A 19442-nucleotide genomic window follows, 5' to 3' on the forward strand; every position below is an offset into this window, starting at 1 on the left:
CTCCTCCTCCTGCTCCTCCTCCATCCCTCCTCCTCCATCCCTCCTCCTCCCCCTGCTCCTCCTCCATCCCTCCTTCTTCCCAAGGAGATGCTGGGGCTCTTGGACGTGATGGTCCCACGTGCTGGGGTGAAGGAAGAGGCACGTTGTCCATGTACCCAAGGCACCTGCTGGTAAATCTCCTCCAAATTTACTCCGATGTGCAGGCACTCAACATTTAAATCAGAGAGAGGCTCACACAAGGCCTCATCCCCCCAAACATACCTTGCTGCGGCATTAGCATCCCCCAGACATCTCTGAATTTCCCCTCCAACATCACCTGGCTCATGAGATGAGACCAGAGGGCTGGAAGTCCCTACCCAGGGAGGTGACAAGTCCCTAATTTTGTGGCCCGTCACCTCCCAGAGAAGGGGTCTGGCCCACGGGCACCTCCTCCAAGTGGGGCCTCTGATGGACAAGTCACCCAGCGCCCACATTGAATGACTTCTCGCAGAACAGGCACGTGTGGGAGCTCTCCTGGGCGTGGATCGGCTGGTGCGTGGCGAGGTGGGAGCTGGTCTGGAAGAGTGAAGCACTCCCCACACTCCAGGCACTTGTACGGTCTCTCTCCCTTATGGACCCTGTGGAGGGAGATGAGGCTGGAGAAGTCCTTGAAGGTCTTCCCGCAATCTGGGCACTTGTAGGGTCGTTCTCCTGTGTGATTTCTTTGGTGACGTCTCATGCTGTTACTCCAGCAGAAGATCTTCCCACACTCGGGGCATTTAGAGGTCCCCCGCTGGGCACAGGCCACCAGCTTGCTCATGGCTGCATGGGTGTTCTTCACGCCATCCCCTTGTCCCTTCGGTGTCTGCTCCTCCTTGCATTTTCGGGGTGTTCTTGTCCCGTGGCTCCCTTGTGTATCATCTGGCTGCTGTTGGCCATCGTGCTCCACGTCCACCGTGGGGCTCTGGGGCTCCTCTTCGGGCCCTTGCAGCATCCCCCTCTGCTCTTCCCTGGGCTGGCACTGCTCCTCCTTCTGCTTGTCTGTCCCAGCCCCTGTGGGGAGACCAAAGGGGCTCAGTTGGGGGCTCTTAAGGCACATGAAGAGCAGCCACCTACTCCATGTCTCTGCCTGCTCGGCTCCCTCCCTTCCCTTCTCCTCCTTCTCACACCCCACATGGTCTTGCCCCTTAGCACCGTTGTGCTTTGAGCCCCGAGGGCACCTGAGCCGCACCCAGACCCTCCCTTGCTCCTTCCTCCTCAGGGGGAGGACTCCTCACACTCCTCCCCTGCTCCGGCGTGGGCTCCCTCCCACGGGACACAGTCCTCCACGATCTTCCTCCCACGTGGGTCCCTCCCAGGGGCTCTGGGGAGGCATCTGCTCCCCCGTGGCTCTCCATGGGTGCAGGGCAGTCTCTGCTCCAGAGCACCTCCCCCCTCCTGGGGTCCTTCCTCACCCTCACTGTTTGCAGAGGTATTTCCCTCCCACCCTCCTCTTCCTCCTGCTCCCAGGTTCCCCTTTTCCAATACCTCATCCCAGGGGTGCAGCCGCCATCATTAACTGGCTCGGCCTTGGCCAGAGCTGGGTCCGACTTGGAGCCGGGGGGAGCTTTGAGCATCTTCTCCCAGGAGCCCCCCCTGTACCCCCCTGCCCCGCTCCCAAACCCCGCTGCTTTCCGAGCAGCCGATTCGTGCCCAGCACGCGATAACCCGCTCGGGAGTGATGCTGTATTTATTCAGGCCTGGGTGCTCAGTAGACTTTTCCACAGATCAAACACACCAACAGCCGGTTTTCGTGCTCCTTTTTCACACAAAAATCAGAGGTTAGCACTTTTCCGGGCACGCCTATTAGCTACCGGTTGGTTAGTGATTAACATCTAATTATAATACGGCTTATTTAATGCTTTTAACTACTCCGTGTGCTCAGGGGAAAGGTCTTAACCTGGGCAGGGGTCTCTGCCCTGTGGGTGTGGTTTTTAGTATTATAATGAAGGTCGTTCACTTTAAGGACACTCAAATTTATTTTCGTCGCCAAGTTAACGAAGCGAACCGTCGCCTTTGCCGCGTTGTCACACAACTCCTCCTCCCCACAGACGTTCGCTTCATGGTCCGGGGCGTTCTGCTTCTTTTCCACGGTTTGGAGATCAAAGTCCTTTATTAATTTCTTATCGCTAATCAAGGTCATCTTGACCAGCTTCAAAGCCTCGTAATTGTCCCTGTGTGTGCAGTAACCGTGGCTACGGGCACAATTATTAACCATGGCTACTAGCAAATGGGAAGTGTAGTATGTCAGGGGGGGTGCTGAGCCCCGGGCAGGGGGTGCTGAGCACCCCGAGAGGTGGCAGCAGGTACCTGCCTGTACCCTGACCGCGGTAGATGAAGGGGGGGACACCCAGGAGTGCTGCGGGTTATGGGGGGCGGCTGGACGTGGATTCTCCATCCCTCAGGGAAATCCCTGCAGGGAAGGGGGGGCTGTGCGGGCAGGATACGCCCCCACCCCGCCCCAGGATTATCTGGGTGTGCACAGGCGTGTGCAAGGGACTTTGGAAGGGGATTAATTTGGGGATGCGTGCAAGGGATTGGGGGAGTTAATCCAGGTGTGGGGCTGTGGGCATGTCCTCCTGGGGGGTGTGTTGGGAGGGGGTGTTGTGGGGGTGTGGGAGGAGATGGGGGTGGGAAAGTGGGGACCAAGGTTGGGCGCTGGTCCAGGGTGAAGAAGGAGGAGGGATGGAGGACGAGTAAGGAAGGAGAAGGGGGAGGGATGGAAGAGCAGGAGGAGGAGGGATGAAGGAGGAGCAGGAGGAGGAGGAATGGAGGAGGTGGAGGGATGGAGGTGGAGCAGAAGGAGGAACAGGAGGTTTAAGAATGAAGGAGGGGGAGGGATGGAGGTGGAGCGGGAGCAGGAACAGGGGCCACACACAATCGGCCATAACTGGGGGGTGGGGAGACCGCGACTGCCGACTCAGTTGAAGACCAAGAAGCCGTGTCCCCCCTCACCCTTTGAGTTGGGCCACAAGAATTACAAGACAGTCTACGCTGACATCGCGACGAGGCGCGTTGTTAACCAGTGAGGGACAAAGCGATAAGAAACCGGCCCCGGTCACTACAGTCCCGGTGTCTCCGTGTGGGCTGAAGTGTAGAAATCCAGGGAAGTTCTTTGGGGCGGGGCACTGGCCGGGGGGAATTACCACCAGCCCCCAGCTCTGCGCCCACACGGGATAAATCAATCTCTGGAGCCTGGGTGGATTGGTGTGCGCGTTCTTGTGGGATGATATTTTGGCCGCCCGCGTGGGACGGCCACAACGCCCTGCCCGGATCGTCTGGTCAGTCCCGGCGTTGGGATTGGTAGTCTGGAGTCCAGCGTCTTGAAGGTGCAACACCTGACAGAGGTATTTCGGGGAAAAGCGGGGGGGTGAGCTTGGGATTTTGGGTCAAGATGCTACTCTTTCCGAACAAGAATAAAAAAAAAAAAAGTAAAAATTATTATCGAGCGGGGGGGGTCGGAGCAGTGTGCAGTGGTAGAGTATTAGAGGGTCCAGACCAATAGGGGTAAGGGAATTGCATAATATAATTTGTTAAACAAAGGTGGGTGTGGCATCCTCTACCACGACTTCTCCTTGCACCCCCCTGGGGTGTATTTTGAAAAAATGGAAAAAATTTGGAGGAGATCCTCTAACTAAAGAAAAAATGAAAAGATACTGTTGTCAGTGGTGGCCTGGGTATTTTTTAGATGATGGGGGAAAATGGCCTGAGGGGGCGGGGGGGACACGGACACACTATGTAACAGCTGATGTTTTGTAAAGGTGAAGGAAAATGGGGTGAAGCACCGTATGTGGGTGGTTTTATGACTTTGATGATTATGGTAGTAGAAGGAAATGCAAGTTGTTAAATATGTGTGTGGGGACACACACACGGGATATAGATGCTGGGTACGGAATGGGCAGATGGAAAAGATCAGAAGCATCGTTGTGTTGGACGGGGGGCTGGGAAGAAGGGACTAGAGTCTTCCCCGGAAGAGAATACGTCCCTCTCAGTTCCACCGCTCCGTTCTCAAAATGGAGGAGAGCTGGAGGGGCTGGGGGGCTGCTCCCACTAAGGGAGAGGGAGAGAAACTTGTAGCCCCGCTGCGAGCCGAAGGTCAAGGTCTTGTTATCCAGGCACCCCTCGGGCAGGGCATGGGGATGGGGACGTGTCCTGTAGGTTCGTATGGAGAAGAGCCAGAGAAAAATCTCCTCAGTTGATGAAGATGATAATACCGACGCCTAACCCAAACCGGGAAGATCTGCAGGTGTCGTTAGATGGTTTATTCACAGCTGAGGGAAAACCAAAGGTGTTGGAAGGGGCTAGAAAGGAGAAAGAAAAATGAGATATCCCCGGGAATAATGAGCTTGGTTTTCCTAGTGATCCAAAACCAGCCCTGACCCAACTGCAGCGGAGGGAATGATGGCTACCCAAAGGGACAGGGGCTTGGTACTACAAGGGGTAAAAAAATGGGGTGCTGAATGAAAAGAATCTAAGGTATATGAAATTCACAGAAATCACCATTATTAGACATTATCAGAACCATCATTATTAAATTAGACAAGGACCCGATGAAACCCCGTCTGTGTTCTATAGCGGGTACGAGAAGGGGCAGATTTTGATGCAGATGAGGAGGATAATCGGAAAATGTGTAATGGATGATTTGTGATATAAAAATGAAACTAAGACTGAAGGAGCAGAAGGGAAGCCCGTTATGGAATTAATTGAAATAGCTTACGAGGTCTGTGATCGTAGGGCGATAGGGAAAAGGAAGGACAGGGTTGGGCCAAGGCACAAACATCCGTGTGAGCAGGGGCACTCGCTGGTGGCGTAAATATTGGGACTAGAGGTAGGAGAATAAGATGAGGAGGTGATGAAGAGTTTCTGGGTGACCGATTCCGAGAGCACCCTTGGGACCTAAGCAGCGTGTCATTTGTAAGGAAGGACATTGGAAAAATAAATGTCCTAATGCAAAGGGGAGCTCAAAGCTGACGGAAGCCGTTAATGTTGTGATGGTGGAAGAGGAGATAGAATCAGGGGGGTCGGGGGGCGTTATCGAAACTCCCCCCGCTGAGCCCCAGGGTCAAGTCACTCCAGGGAATGAAACTATTGAGTTCTTCACTGATAGTGGAGCAACTCATTGTGTCTTGACTTGCTGTAAGGGACCTTTAAGCAAAGCGACAACTCCCATCGTTGGGGCAAGGGGAAGGCGGATGATCAGGCCTCTTTTTTCAAACCAATGGAACGTGTGATTGGTGATACCAAATTAACCCATGAGCTTCTTCGTATGCTGGAGCGCCCTTTGCCACTGCTAGGACGGGCCTTGCTTCGTAAGGCTAAATAAATCCCTCTGCTCGGGGTGTCACCGTATCCCACCGGGAAGCACAAAAGCCACAGCCTTAGTTCATCCAACCAGTTTGGAATCATGTATTAATTAACGGTACATGCATTTAACGAAGCGAGAGATGAACACGGAGAGATAAACATACTAAGAGCAAACGGAGTAAAATACAACACGGTGGTCACAGCTTGTACCACACAACCAACATCCAACCAAGACATCGTACCAAGACTGTCCAGCAGTTTGCTCAACGCTGGGTCTGGTTAATGACCTCGCTGCCTAACGAGCCTTCACAATCCCTTTGGACTCATGGGAGCACCCTGGTTTCCCAGGAAGGCAGCGTTTCTTAAACATCGCCTCTGCCCAGACCCACGAGTCCTCAGGGAGATGCTGGGGCTCTTGAACGTGATGGTCCCACGTGATGGGGTAAAGGAAGAACCACATTGTCCATGTACCCAAGGCACCTGCTGGTAAATCCCCAAATTTACTCCGATGTGCAGGCACTCAACATTTAAATCAGAGAGAGGCTCACACAAGGCCTCATCCCCCCAAACATACCTTGCTGGGGCATTAGCACCCCCCAGACATCTCTGAATTTCCCCTCCAACATCACCTGGCTCATGAGATGAGACCAGAGGGCTGGAAGTCCCTACCCAGGGAGGTGACAAGTCCCTAATTTTGTGGCCCGTCACCTCCCAGAGAAGGTCCCTGGCCCACGGGCACTTCCTCCAAGTGGGGCCTCTGATGGACAAGTCACCCAGCGCCCACGTTGAATGACTTCCCGCAGAACAGGCACGTGTGGGAGCTCTCCTGGGCGTGGATCGGCTGGTGCGTGGCGAGGTGGGAGCTGGTCCAGAAGGTTTTCTGGCATTGCTGGCAGCGGTTGGGCATCTCCCCGGGGTGGATCCGCTGGTGCAAGATGAGTGTTTGCTTCTGAGTAAAGGATTCCCCACAGTCACAGCAGGAAGAAGGTTTCTCTCCAGTGTGGGTCCTCCGATGCGTGGAAAGGCTCGAGCTGTGGCTGAAGCACTCCCCACACTCCAGGCACTTGTACGGTCTCTCTCCCTTATGGACCCTGTGGAGGGAGATGAGGCTGGAGAAGTCCTTGAAGGTCTTCCCGCAATCTGGGCACTTGTAGGGTCGTTCTCCCGTGTGATTTCTTTGGTGACGTCTCATGCTGTTACTCCAGCGGAAGATCTTCCCACACTCGGGCATTTAGGGGTCCCCCGCTTGGCACGGGCCATCAGCTTGCTCGTGGCTGCATGGGTGTTCTTCACGCCATCCCCTTGTCCCATTGGTGTCTGCTCCTCCTTGTTCTCCAACTTCTCCTCCAGCACTGGGGGTGCTTGTCCTGGCTCCAGCTGGGTGCTCGGTGCCTGCAGGAGAAAGAAATCCATTGCACTAAGCCATCCCCACCCACAGCTCCCCCAGGGCCTGGGACATCTCACACTAAACACCCCTGAAGGCCTCACCATTGTGCAGGGCTTCCTGATGCCTCCTGAGGGAAGACCTTGCCTGGAATTTCTTTTCACAGTGCGAGCAGTCAAACAGTCTTTCTTCTGTGTGGGTGCGTTGGTGTCTGATGAGTTTTGAACTAGAGCAGAAGCGTTTCCCACAGGTGGTGCAGAGATACGGCTTCTCCTTGGTGTGTATCCTCCGGTGAATCTGGAGGCACCCGCTCATCCTGAAGCTCTTCCCACAATCCTGGCACTTGTAGGGCTTCTCTCCCGTGTGGATCTGTTGGTGACGGTTCAGGTTCCTCTTGCAGCCAAAGACCTTCCCACAGTCCTCACACTTGTGCTCATTCCCGCTGGAGATACTCCGTGGTTGGGTTGTGTTTTCTTGAGGGTCTTCACCATACGTCCCTTTGAAAGAGCTTTTTCGGGGTCTTCTTGTTCCGTGGCTCCCTTGTGTATCATCTGGCTGCTGTTGGCCATCGTGCTCCACGTCCACCATAGGGCTCTGGGGCTCCTCTTCGGGCCCTTGCAGCATCCCCCTCTGCTCTTCCCTGGGCTGGCACTGCTCCTCCTTCTGCTTGTCTGTCCCAGCCCCTGTGGGGAGACCAAGGGGGCTCAGCTGGGGGCTCTTAAGGCACATGAAGAGCAGCCACCTACTCCAGCAGCTCCCACCCAGACCAGTACCACCCAGTACGGTGCTTCCAGCTACTGGAGCCCTTCTAGTGTTGGTGGGTATGTAAAGACACGTGTGTGTGTGTGTGTGTGTGTGTGTGTGTCCCCTCTTACTGATACTCCTCATCCTGCTTCATCCTTCCTTGTCCTGCTGCTCCTCCATCCATCACTTTTCTTCACCCTAGACCAGCACCCACCTATGGTCCCCAATCTCATCCCCCTCCAACACTCCCCTAAACAAGGGAGGGCCAGGAATGGAGACGGGTCGGGATGGGGCTGAGTTGGCCTATTGGCTGCTCCCTCCCACTGTGGGTGAACTTGGAAAGGGAGAAAAAAAAAAAAGAGGAAAAGCAAGAAAACCTGTGGGTGGAGATTAAAATAGTTCAATAGCAGGAGACAGAGGAAAAATGCAAAGGCCATCACTCACCCCCACCCATGGGGAGATGAATGCCCAGCCAGTTCCTGACCAAAATCTGGCCAACCCCCACCCCCAAACCCCCTCCTCTGCATTTTATTGCTGAGCACAACGTGATACTGAATTAAGATCCCACCCAGCACTCACCATTCTGGAGGGCTTGGTGATGCTTCCAGAGGTAGAGGTGATAACTCTGCTGGAAAGTCATCTCGCAGTGTAACAAGGCGTACAGTCTCTCCCGCGTGTGGGTGCGTTGGTGTGTTACAAGGTCAGATCTCAAGAAAAAACGTTTCCCACACGTGGTGCAGCAAAATCGATTCTCCTTGGCGTGTATCTTCTGGTGACACAGGAGGGTCCATCTCCGGGTGAAGCTCTTCCCACAGACCTGGCACTTGAAGGATATCTTTCCCGCGTGGATCTCCTCGTGGTGTTGTTTCATGGTGGTCCTGCGGGTGAAGACCTTCCCACATTCCTCACACTTGTACTCCTCCTTCCCTCTGGAGCTACTCCGTGCTTGGGTTGCAGCTTCTGGAATGTCTTCAGCACACGTCCCTTGAAAAGAGCATTTCTGGGGTTGTATTGGTATTTCATCCTTCCTCTTCCTCCTCCTCCCCCATTCCTCCCCCTTCACCTTAGACCAGCAACCACTCTTGGTCCCCACTTTCACACCCACCCCTCAAGAGCTTGGGATGGAGATGGGGCAGGTCGGGATGGGGCAGGGTTGGGCTGTTGGATGCTCCCACCCACTGGGGGTGAACCCGGGAAGTGGAAAAAAAAGAGGAAAAGTGAGAAAATATGTGGTTGGAAGTAAAAATAATTCAATATTAGGAGACAGACAGAGGAAAAATGCAAAGGCCATCACTCACCCCTGCCCATGCGGAGATGGGTGCCCAGTCAGCTCCTGACCAAAATCTGGCCAACCCCACCCCCAAACCCCCTCCTCTCCATTTTATGGATGAGCACGATGTGATATACTGGGTTAAGCCCCCTCTGAAGACTCACCATTGAGGATGGCTCTCTGATGTTTCCAGAGGTAGAGGTGATAACTCTGCTGGAAAGTCATCTCGCAGTGCAACAAGGCAAACAGTTTCTCCCTCATGTGGGTGTGTTGGTGTTTGACGAGGTCAGATCTAAAGTAAAAGTACCTCCTACATGTGGTGCAGAGAAATCGCTTCCCCTCGGCGTGTATCTTCTGGTGACACAGGAGGTTCCATCGCTGTGCGAAGCGATTCCCACATTCCTGGCACTTGTAGGGCTTCTCACCAGTGTGGGTCCGTTGGTGACGGCTCAGGTGGCTCGAACGTTTGAAGACCATCTCACAGTGCTCACACTTGTGCTCCTTCCTTCTGGACCTACTCCGTGGTTGGGTTGTGGCTTCTTGAGGGTCTTCACCACATTTCCCTTTGAAAGGGCATTTTCGGGGTTTTCTTGGTCTGTGGTTCCCTTGCGTATCATCTGGCTGCCGTTGGCCATCGTGCTCCACGTCCACCGTGGGGCTCTGGGGCTCCTCTTCGGGCCCTTGCAGCATCCCCCTCTGCTCTTCCCTGGGCTGGCACTGCTCCTCCTTCTGCTTGTCTGTCCCAGCCCCTGTGGGGAGAACAAAGGGGCTCAGCTGGTCCCTCTTAAGGGACATGAAGAGCAGCCACCTACTCCATGTCTCTGCCTGCTCAGCTCCCTCCTTCTCCACTCTTCTCTCTAATTTCATCCCCCCGTAACACCCCACCCCCTGGGATGGCCGGGGATGGAGATGGGGCAGGTCGGGATGGGGCAGGGTTGGGCTGTTGGCTGCACCCACCCGCTGGGGGTGAACCCGGGAAGGGAAAAAGAGGATAAAAGCAAGAAAACCCGTGGGTTGAGATGAAAAAAAATATTTCAATAGGAGGAGAGAGATAGACAGGAAAACCGCAAAGGCCATCGCTCACCCCTGCCCATGGGGACATGGATGTCCAGCCAGTTCCTGACCAAAATCTGGCCAACCCCCACCCCCAAACCCCCTCCTCTCCATTTGAATGCTGAGCACCATGTACTTCAGGATTAAGCCTCCGCCAAGGACTCACCATTGTGGATGGATTCCTGATGACTCCTGAGACGAGACTTTACCCAGAAGCTCTTCCCGCAGCGCGAGCAGGGGTACGGTCTCTCTCTCATGTGGATGCCTTGGTGGGTGACGAGGTTTGTCCTACAGGAGAAGTGTTTCCCACATGTGCTGCAGACAAAGGGCTTCGCCTTGGCGTGTGTTTTCTGGTGAAAGCTGAGGTTTCCTCTCAGTCTGAACTTCTTCCCACAATCCTGGCACTTGAAGGGCTTCTCTCCTGTGTGGATCCATCGGTGACAGTTCAGGCTGGTCTCCCAGGTGAAGACCTTCCCACAGTGCTCACACTTGTGCTCCTTCTGTGTGGAGGTACTCTGTGGTTGGGTTGCACCTTCTTGAGGGTCTTCACCACATTTCCCTTTGAAAGAGCATTTTCGGGGTCTTCTTGGTGCGTGGCTCCCTTGTGTATCATCTGGCTGCTGTTGGCCATCGTGCTCCACGTCCACCGTGGGGCTCTGGGGCTCCTCTTCGGGCCCTTGCAGCATCCCCCTCTGCTCTTCCCTGGGCTGGCACTGCTCCTCCTTCTGCTTGTCTGTCCCAGCCCCTGTGGGGAGACCAAAGGGGCTCAGTTGGGGGCTCTTAAGGCACATGAAGAGCAGCCACCTACTCCATGTCTCTGCCTGCTCGGCTCCCTCCCTTCCCTTCTCCTCCTTGCTCTCCAATTTCCACCCCCCAAAACCCCCCACCCCCTGGGATGTCCCCAGATGGAGATGGGTCAGGTCGGGATGGGGCAGGGTTGGGCTGTTGGCTGTGCCCACCCGCTGGGGGTGAACATGGGGACGGGGAAAAGAGGAGGAATAGTGAGAACACCCGTGGGTGGAGGTAAAAATGGTTCAATAGCAGGAGACAGACAGAGGAAAAACGCAAAGGCCACCACTCACCCCTGCCCACAGGAAGGTGGATGTCCAGCCAGTTCCTGACCAAAATCTGGCCAACACCCACCCCCAAACCCCCTCCTCTCCATTTTATTACTGAGCACCACGTACTTCAGGATTAAGCCCCCACTGAGGACTCACCATTGTGGATGGATTCCTGATGACTCCTGAGATGAGACTTTACCCAGAAGCTCTTCCCACAGTGCGAGCAGGGGTACGGTCTCTCTTCCATGTGGATGCATTGGTGGGTGACGAGGTTTGTCCTACAGGAGAAGTGTTTCCCACATATGCTGCAGACAAAGGGCTTCACCTTGGCGTGTGTTTTCTGGTGAAAGACGAGGTTTCCTCTCAGTTTGAAGCTCTTCCCACAATCCCGGCACTTGAAGGGCTTCTCACCCCTGTGGATCCATCGGTGACAGTTCAGGCTGGTCTCCCAGGTGAAGACCTTCCCACAGTGCTCACACTTGTACTCCGTCTGTGTGGAGGTACTCTGTGGTTGGGTTGCACCTTCTTGAGTGTCTTCACCATACGTCCCTTTGAAAGCACATTGTTGGGGTTTTCTTTGTCCGTGGCTCCCTTCCGTATCATCTGGCTGCCGTTGGCCATCGTGCTCCACGTCCACCGTGGGGCTCTGGGGCTCCTCTTCGGGCCCTTGCAGCATCCCCCTCTGCTCTTCCCTGGGCTGGCACTGCTCCTCCTTCTGCTTGTCTGTCCCAGCCCCTGTGGGGAGACCAAAGGGGCTCAGTTGGGCGCTCTTAAGGCACATGAAGAGCAGCCACCTACTCCAGCAGCTCCCACCCAGACCAGTACCACCCAGTATGGTGCTGCCAGCTGCTGGAGCCCTTCTAGCGCTGGTGGGTGTGTAAAGACACAGGGGCTGTGTGTGTGCACATGCATTGGTGTGCACATGCAGGTGTGGGGGTTGTGTTTGTGTGCAGGTGCGCACAAGCCGGTGAGGAGATGGGGGTCCATGCACAGAGCTGCCCATAGCTCTGTGTGTGTGTGTCCCCTCCTACCAATACACCTTATTCTCCTTCATCCTTCCTCTTCCTGCTCTTCCTCCTCCCCCAACCCTCCCTCTTTTACACTGTGGACCAGTGCCAAACCTTGCTCCCCACTTTCACCCCCCCAAAACTCCCCCCACCCCCTGGGAGGGCCGGGGATGGAGATGGGGCAGGTCGGGATGGGGCAGGGTTGGGCTGTTGGCTGCTCCCACCCGCTGGGGGTGAACATGGGAAGTGGAAAAGAAGAGGAAAAGTAAGAACACCCGTGGGTGGATGTAAAAATGGTTCAATAGCAGGAGACAGACAGAGGAAAAATGCAAAGGCCATCGCTCACCCCTGCCCATGGGGACATGGATGTCCAGCCAGTTCCTGACCAAAATCTGGCCAACACCCACCCCCAAACCCCCTCCTCTCCATTTGAATGCTGAGCACCATGTACTTCAGGATTAAGCCCCCACTGAGGACTCACCATTGTGGATGGATTCCTGATGACTCCAGAGATGAGACTTTATCCAGAAATTCTTCCCGCAGTGCCAGCAGGGGTACGGTCTCTCTCCCTTGTGGATGCGTTGGTGAGTGATGAGGTTTGTCCTACAGGAGAAGCACTTCCCACATATGCTGCAGACAAAGGGCTTCGCCTTGCTGTGTGTTTTCTGGTGAAAGATGAGGTTTCCTCTCAGTCTGAAGCTCTTCCCACAATCCCGGCACTTGAAGGGCTTCTCACCCCTGTGGACCCATTGGTGATGGCTCAGGCTGGTCTTCCAGGTGAAGACCTTCCCACATTGTTCACACTTGTGCTCCTTCCTGCTGGAGCTGCCCTGTGGTTGGGTTGCACCCTCCTGAAGATCTTCACCATAAGTCCCTTTGAATGACCATTTTTGGGGTGTTCTTGGTCTGTGGCTCCCTTGTGTATCATCTGGCTGCTGTTGGCCATCGTGCTCCACGTCCACCGTGGGGCTCTGGGGCTCCTCTTCGGGCCCTTGCAGCATCCCCCTCTGCTCTTCCCTGGGCTGGCACTGCTCCTCCTTCTGCTTGTCTGTCCCAGCCCCTGTGGGGAGACCAAAGGGGCTCAGCTGGGGGCTCTTAAGGCACATGAAGAGCAGCCACCTACTCCAGCAGCTCCCACCCAGACCAGTACCACCCAGGACCGTGCTGCCAGCTGCTGGAGCCCTTGTACCACCAGTGAGTGTTTAAATGCACAGGGGCTCTTCACCCTGGCTCAGTGCCCACCCTTCCTCCCAACTTTCAACCCCTGAAATCTCCCCCCACTCCTGGGATGTCCAGGGATGGAGATGGGGCACGTCACAATGGGGCAGGGTTGGGTTGTTGGCTGCTCCCAGCCACTGGGGGTGAACCCAGGAAGGGGAAAAGAAGAGGAAAACAGGAAAACCTGCAGCTGGAGGTGAAAATAGTTCAATATCAGGAGACAGAAAGAAAAATGCAAAGGCCATCGCTCACCCCCACCCATGGGGAGATGGATGCCCAGACAGTTCCTGACCAAAATCTGGCCAATCCCCACCCCCAAGCCCCCTCCTCTCCTTTTTATTGCTGAACACCATGTGATATGGGATTACGCCCAATGCCACCCCCTGAGGACTCACAGTTGTGGATGGTTAAATGATGCCTCAAGAGGTGACAATGCTGCCGGAAACTCTTCCCGCAGTCTGAGCAGGTGTACGGTCTGTCTCCTGTGTGGACGAGTTGGTGCCTGCTGAGGTGCGAGATAAAGGAGAAGCGTTTCCCACACGTGGTGCAGACAAAGGGCTTCTTGATGTGTGTTCTCCGGTGACACACGAGTTTCCAGCTATCCCATAACTTCTTCCCAAAATGCCAACACTTGTAGGGCCTCACTCCTGTATGGATCTGTTGGTGATGGCTCAGGTTGCTCCTCCAAGTGAAGACCATCCCACAGTGCTCACACTTGTACTCCTCTCTGGAGCTACTCTGTGGTTGGGTTGTGTCTTCTTGAGGGTCTTCAGCACACGTCCCTTTGAAAGAACTTTTTTGGTGTTCCCTTGGTCTGTGGCTCCCTTGCGTATCATCTGGCTGCTGTTGGCCATCGTGCTCCACGTCCACCGTGGGGCTCTGGGGCTCCTCTTCGGGCCCTTGCAGCATCCCCCTCTGCTCTTCCCTGGGCTGGCACTGCTCCTCCTTCTGCTTGTCTGTCCCAGCCCCTGTGGGGAGACCAAAGGGGCTCAGTTGGGGGCTCTGAAGGCACATGAAGAGCAGCCACCTACTCTATGTCTCTGCCTGCTCGGCTCCCTCCCTCCCCTTCTCCTCCTTCTCACACCCCACATGGCCTTGCCCCTTAGCGCCATGTTGTGCTTTGAGACCTGAGGGCACCTGAGCCCCAAACAGCCCCTCTCTTGCTCCTTCCTCCTCAGGGGGAGGACTCCTCACACTCCTCCCCTGCTCCAGCGTGGGCTCCCTCCCACAGGAGACAGTCCTCCACGATCTTCCTCCCACGTGGGTCCCTCCCAGGGGCTCTGGGGAGGCATCTGTTACCTCGTGGCTCTCCATGGGTGCAGGGCAGTCTCTGCTCCAGAGCACCTCCCCCCTCCTGGGGTCCTTCCTCACCCTCACTGTTTGCACAGGTATTTCCCTCCCACCCTCCTCTTCCTCGTCCCTTCAGGTTCCCCTGATTAATCCCTTATCTCAGGGGTCAGACACCGTTGCTAATTGGCTCGGCCTTGGCCAGGGGCAGGTCCGACTTGGAGCCGGGGGAGCTTTGAGTATATTCTCCCAGGAGCCTCCCTGTACCCTCTCCCTGCTCCCAACCCCTCCACACACAAACCAGCACAACAGGGTGCAGCCGGGTGGGTGCTGAGCCCCGAGCAGGGGGTGCTGAGCACCCTGAGAGGCACCAGCAGGTACCTGCCTGTACCCTGCCTGTACTGTTTGTGGTTCACAATTGTAGGAGATGGGAGAATTGTACAAGTGTCCATGGTCTGTGTGTCTGTGTCCACGTGTCCTCCCCTTCCTTGTGCTCAGCTTCCATCCCTCCCACTCCTCCATCCTTACTCTCCTCCATCGCTCTACCTCCTCACCTCCACCTTCTTCAACCTGGACCAGCTCTCATTCTTGCTCTCCAATTTCACCCCCCAAATCTCCCCCCACCACCTGGGAGGGCCAGGGATGGAGATGGGTTGGGTCGGGATGGGGCAGGGTTGGGCTGTTGGCTGCTCCCACCCACTGGGGGTGAACATGGGAAGCAGAAAACAAAACCAAGAAAACCCGTGGGTGGAGGTAAAAATAGTTCAATTGCAGGAGACAGACAGAGGAAAAATGCAAAGGCCATCATTGACCCCCACTACGGGGGGATGGATGCCCAGCCAGTTCCTGACCAAAACCTGGCCAACGCCCGCCCCCAAACACCCTTCCCTGCATTTTATGGTTGAGCACAGCGAGATACAGGATTAAGCCTCCACTGAGGACTCACCATTGTGGATGGATTTCAGATGCCTCAAGAGGTGAGACTTCCGCCAAAAGCTCCTCCCACAGTGCGAGCAGGTGTGCTGTCTATCTCCTGTGTGAATATGTCGGTGGGTAATGAGGTTTGCCTTAAAGGCAAAGTGTTTCCCACAAGTGGTGCAGGCAAAGGGCTTCTCCTTGGTGTGTGTCGTTTGGTGACACAGGACGTGGTATCTCCGTATGAAGCGCTTCCCACAATGCTGGCACTTGTAGGGCTTCTCTCCCGTGTGGATTCGTCGGTGAGATCTCAGGTACTTCACACAGGTGAAGACCTTCCCACACTGCTCACACTTGTACTCCTGCCTGGAGCTACTTGGAGGTTGGGCTGTGGCTTCTTGAGGGTCTTCAGCACACGTCCCTTTGAAAGAGCATTTTTGGGGTTCCCTTGGTCTGTGGCTCCCTTCTGTATCATCTGGCTGCTGTTGGCCATCGTGCTCCACGTCCACCGTAGGGCTCTGGGGCTCCTCTTCAGGCCCTTGCAGCATCCCCCTCTGCTCTTCCCTGGGCTGGCACTGCTCCTCCTTCTGCTTGTCTGTCCCAGCCCCTGTGGGGAGACCAAAGGGGCTCAGTTGGGGGCTCTTAGGGCACATGAAGAGCAGCCACCTACTCCATGTCTCTGCCTGCTCGGCTCCCTCCCTTCCCTTCTCCTCCTCACGCCCTGCATGGCCTTGCCTGTTAGCGCCATGTTGTGCTTTGAGCCCCGAGGGCACCTGAGCCCCACCCAGACCCTTCCTCACCCCTTCCTCCTCAGGGGGAGGACTCCTCACACTCCTCCCCTGCTCCAGCGTGGGCTCCCTCCCATGGGAGACAGTCCTCCACGATCTTCGTCCCACGTGGGTCCCTCCCAGGGGCTCTTGGGGGGCATCTGCTCCCCCGTAGGTCTCCATGGGTGCAGGGCAGTCTCTGCTCCAGAGCACCTCCCCCCTCCTGACGTCCTTCCTCACCCTCGCTGTTTGCAGAGGTATTTCCCTTCCACCCTCCCCCTCTTCCACATACTCCCCTATTCCCCTTCTTAAATACCTTGTCCCAGTGGTGCAGCCACCAACCCTAATTGGCTGGACCTTGGCCAGGGGCGGGTCCGACTTGGAGCCGGGGGAGCTTTGAGCATCTTCTCCCAGGAGACGCCCCTGTAGCCCCCTGCCCCGCTCCCAACCCCTCCACACACAAACCAGCACAACAGGGTGCAGCCGGGTGGGTGCTGAGCCCCGGGCAGGGGGTGTTGAGCACCCTGAGAGGCACCAGCAGGTACCTGCCTGTACCCTGCCTGCAGTTCACAAGGATGTAAGGAGGTGGTAGAAGTGTACAAGTGTCCATGGCTCTGTGTGTCTGTGTCTATGTGTCCTCTCCTTCCTTGTGCTCAGCTTCCATCCCTCCCACTCCTCCATATTTACTCCTGCTCAACCTCTCTACCTCCTCTTCCTCCATTCCACCTTCTTCAACCTGGACCAGCTCCCATTCTTGCTCTCCAATTCCACCCCCACAAAACTCCCCCCACCCCCTGGGAGGGCCAGGGATGGAGATGGGTCAGGTCAGGATGGGGCAGGGTTGGGCTGTTGGCTGCTCCCACCCACTGGGGGTGAACATGGAAAGCAGAAAAGAAAACCAAGAAAAGCCATGGGTGAAGGTAAAATTAGTTCAATCACAGGAGACAGAGGAAAAATGCAAAGGCCATCAGTGACCCCCACTATGGGGACATGGATGCCCAGCCAGTTCCTGACCAAAACCTGGCCAACGCCCGCCCCCAAACCCCCTTCCCTGCATTTTATGGTTGAGCACAGCGAGATACAGGATTAAGCCTCCACTGAGGACTCACCATTGTGGATGGATTCCTGATGCCTCAAGAGGTGAGACTTCTGCCGAAAGCTCCTCCCACAGTGCGAGCAGGTGTGCTGTGTATCTCCTCTGTGGATTTGTTGGTGGCTAAGGAGGTTTGACCTAAAGGCAAAGTGTTTCCCACAAGTGGTGCAGGCAACGGGCTTCTCCTTGGTGTGTCTCTTCTGGTGACACAGGACATTCCATTTCCGTGAGAAGCTCTTCCCACAATCCTGGCACTTGAAGGGCTTCTCACCCCTGTGGATCGCCTCGTGAGATCTCAGGTTGCTCCCACGGGTGAACACCTTCCCGCAGAGCTCACACTTGTGCTCCTTCCCTGTGGAGTTACTCTGTTGTTGGGTTGCACCTTCTTGTCGGTCTTCAGCATACGTCCCTTTGAAAGAGCATTTTCGGGGTCTTCTTGGTGTGTGGCTCCCTTGCGTATCATCTGGCTGCCGTTGGCCATCGTGCTCCACGTCCACCGTGGGGCTCTGGGGCTCCTCTTCGGGCCCTTGCAGCATCCCCCTCTGCTCTTCCCTGGGCTGGCACTGCTCCTCCTTCTGCTTGTCTGTCCCAGCCCCTGTGGGGAGACCAAAGGGGCTCAGTTGGGGGCTCTTAAGGCACATGAAGAGCAGCCACCTACTCCATGTCTCCGCCTGCTCGGCTCCCTCCCTTCCCTTCTCCTCCTTGCTCTCCAATTTCACCCCCCAAAACTTCCCCCACCCCCTGGGAGGGCCAGGGATGGAGATGGGGCAGGTTGGGATGGGGCAGGGTTGGGCTGTTGGCTGCTCCCACCCACTGGGGGTGAACCCGGGAAGGGGAAAAGAAAACCCATGGGTGGAGGTAAAAATAGTTCAATCGCAGGAGACAGAGGCAAAATGCAAAGGCCATCATTGACCCCCACTACGGGGGGATGGATGCCCAGCCAGTTCCTGACCAAAACCTGGCCAACGCCCACCCCCAAACCCCCTTCCCTGCATTTTATGGTTGAGCACAGCGAGATACAGGATTAAGCCTCCACTGAGGACTCACCATTGTGGATGGATTTCAGATGCCTCAAGAGGTGAGACTTCTGCCGAAAGCTCCTCCCACAGTGCGAGCAGGTGTGCCGTCTCTCTCCTGTGTGAATATGTCCGTGGGTAATGAGATTTGCCTTAAAGGCAAAGTGTTTCCCACAAGTGGTGCAGGCAAAGGGCTTCTCCTTGGTGTGTGTCGTTTGGTGACACAGGACGTGGTATCTCCGTATGAAGCGCTTCCCACAATGCTGGCACTTGTAGGGCTTCTCTCCCGTGTGGATTCGTCGGTGAGATCTCAGGTAACTCCCACAGGTGAAGACCTTCCCACACTGCTCACACTTGTACTCCTGCCTGGAGCTACTTGGTGGTTGGGTTGTGGCTTCTTGAGAGTCTTCACCACACGTCCCTTTGAAAGAGCATTTTTGGGGTCTTCTTGGTCTGTGGCTCCCTTGCGTATCATCTGGCTGCTGTTGGCCATCGTGCTCCACGTCCACCGTGGGGCTCTGGGGCTCCTCTTCGGGCCCTTGCAGCATCCCCCTCTGCTCTTCCCTGGGCTGGCACTGCTCCTCCTTCTGCTTGTCTGTCCCAGCCCCTGTGGGGAGACCAAAGGGGCTCAGTTGGGGGATCTTAAGGCACATGAAGAGCAGCCACCTACTCCATGTCTCTGCCTGCTCGGCTCCCTCCCTTCCCTTCTCCTCCTCCTCACACCCCAACATGGCCTTGCCCATTAGCGCCATGTTGTGCTTTGAGACCTGAGGGCACCTGACCCCCAAGCAGACCCTCCCTCCCTCCTTCCTCCTCAGGGGGAGGACTCCTCACACTCCTCCCCTGCTCCAGTGTGGGCTCCCTCCCACTGGAGACAGTCCTCCACGATCTTTCTCCCATGTGGGTCCCTCCCAGGGGCTCTGGGGGGGCATCTGCTCCTCCGTGGGTCTCCTCGGGTGCAGGGCAGTCTCTACTCAAGACCACCTCGCTCCTCGTGCCATCCTTCCTCACCCTCGCTGTTTGCAGAGGTATTTCCCTCCCACCCTCCTCCTCTTCCTCATACTCCCACATTCGCCTTCTTAAATACCTTGTCCCAGTGGTGCAGCCACCGTCCCTAATTGGCTCGGCCTTGGCCAGGGGCGGGTCCAACTTGGAGCCGGGGGAGCTTTGAGCATCTTCTCCCAGGAGACCCCCTGTAGCGCCCCCCCCGCCCCCCAACCCCTCCACACACAAACCAGCACAACAGGGTGCAGCCGGGTGGGTGCTGAGCCCCGGGCAGGGGGTGCTGAGCACCCCAAGAGACGG

General features: G+C 56.0%; 1 protein-coding gene across 1 annotated transcript; it reads right to left on the reverse strand.

Moving 5' to 3' along the window:
* Positions 1 to 15269: 15269 nt before the first annotated feature.
* LOC141917319 (uncharacterized) lies at positions 15270 to 19208 on the reverse strand. The gene is made up of 4 exons (XM_074810427.1): positions 19007 to 19208; positions 18169 to 18558; positions 17298 to 17530; positions 15270 to 15620 (listed from the first exon to the last, which is right to left on the reverse strand). The coding sequence occupies exons 1-4, from the start codon at positions 19206 to 19208 to the stop codon at positions 15270 to 15272; spliced, it is 1176 nt and encodes a 391-aa protein (XP_074666528.1).
* Positions 19209 to 19442: the final 234 nt, after the last annotated feature.

The sequence above is a fragment of the Strix aluco genome, chromosome 37 (assembly GCF_031877795.1).
Source record: "Strix aluco isolate bStrAlu1 chromosome 37, bStrAlu1.hap1, whole genome shotgun sequence".
Taxonomy (NCBI): Eukaryota; Metazoa; Chordata; class Aves; order Strigiformes; family Strigidae; genus Strix; species Strix aluco.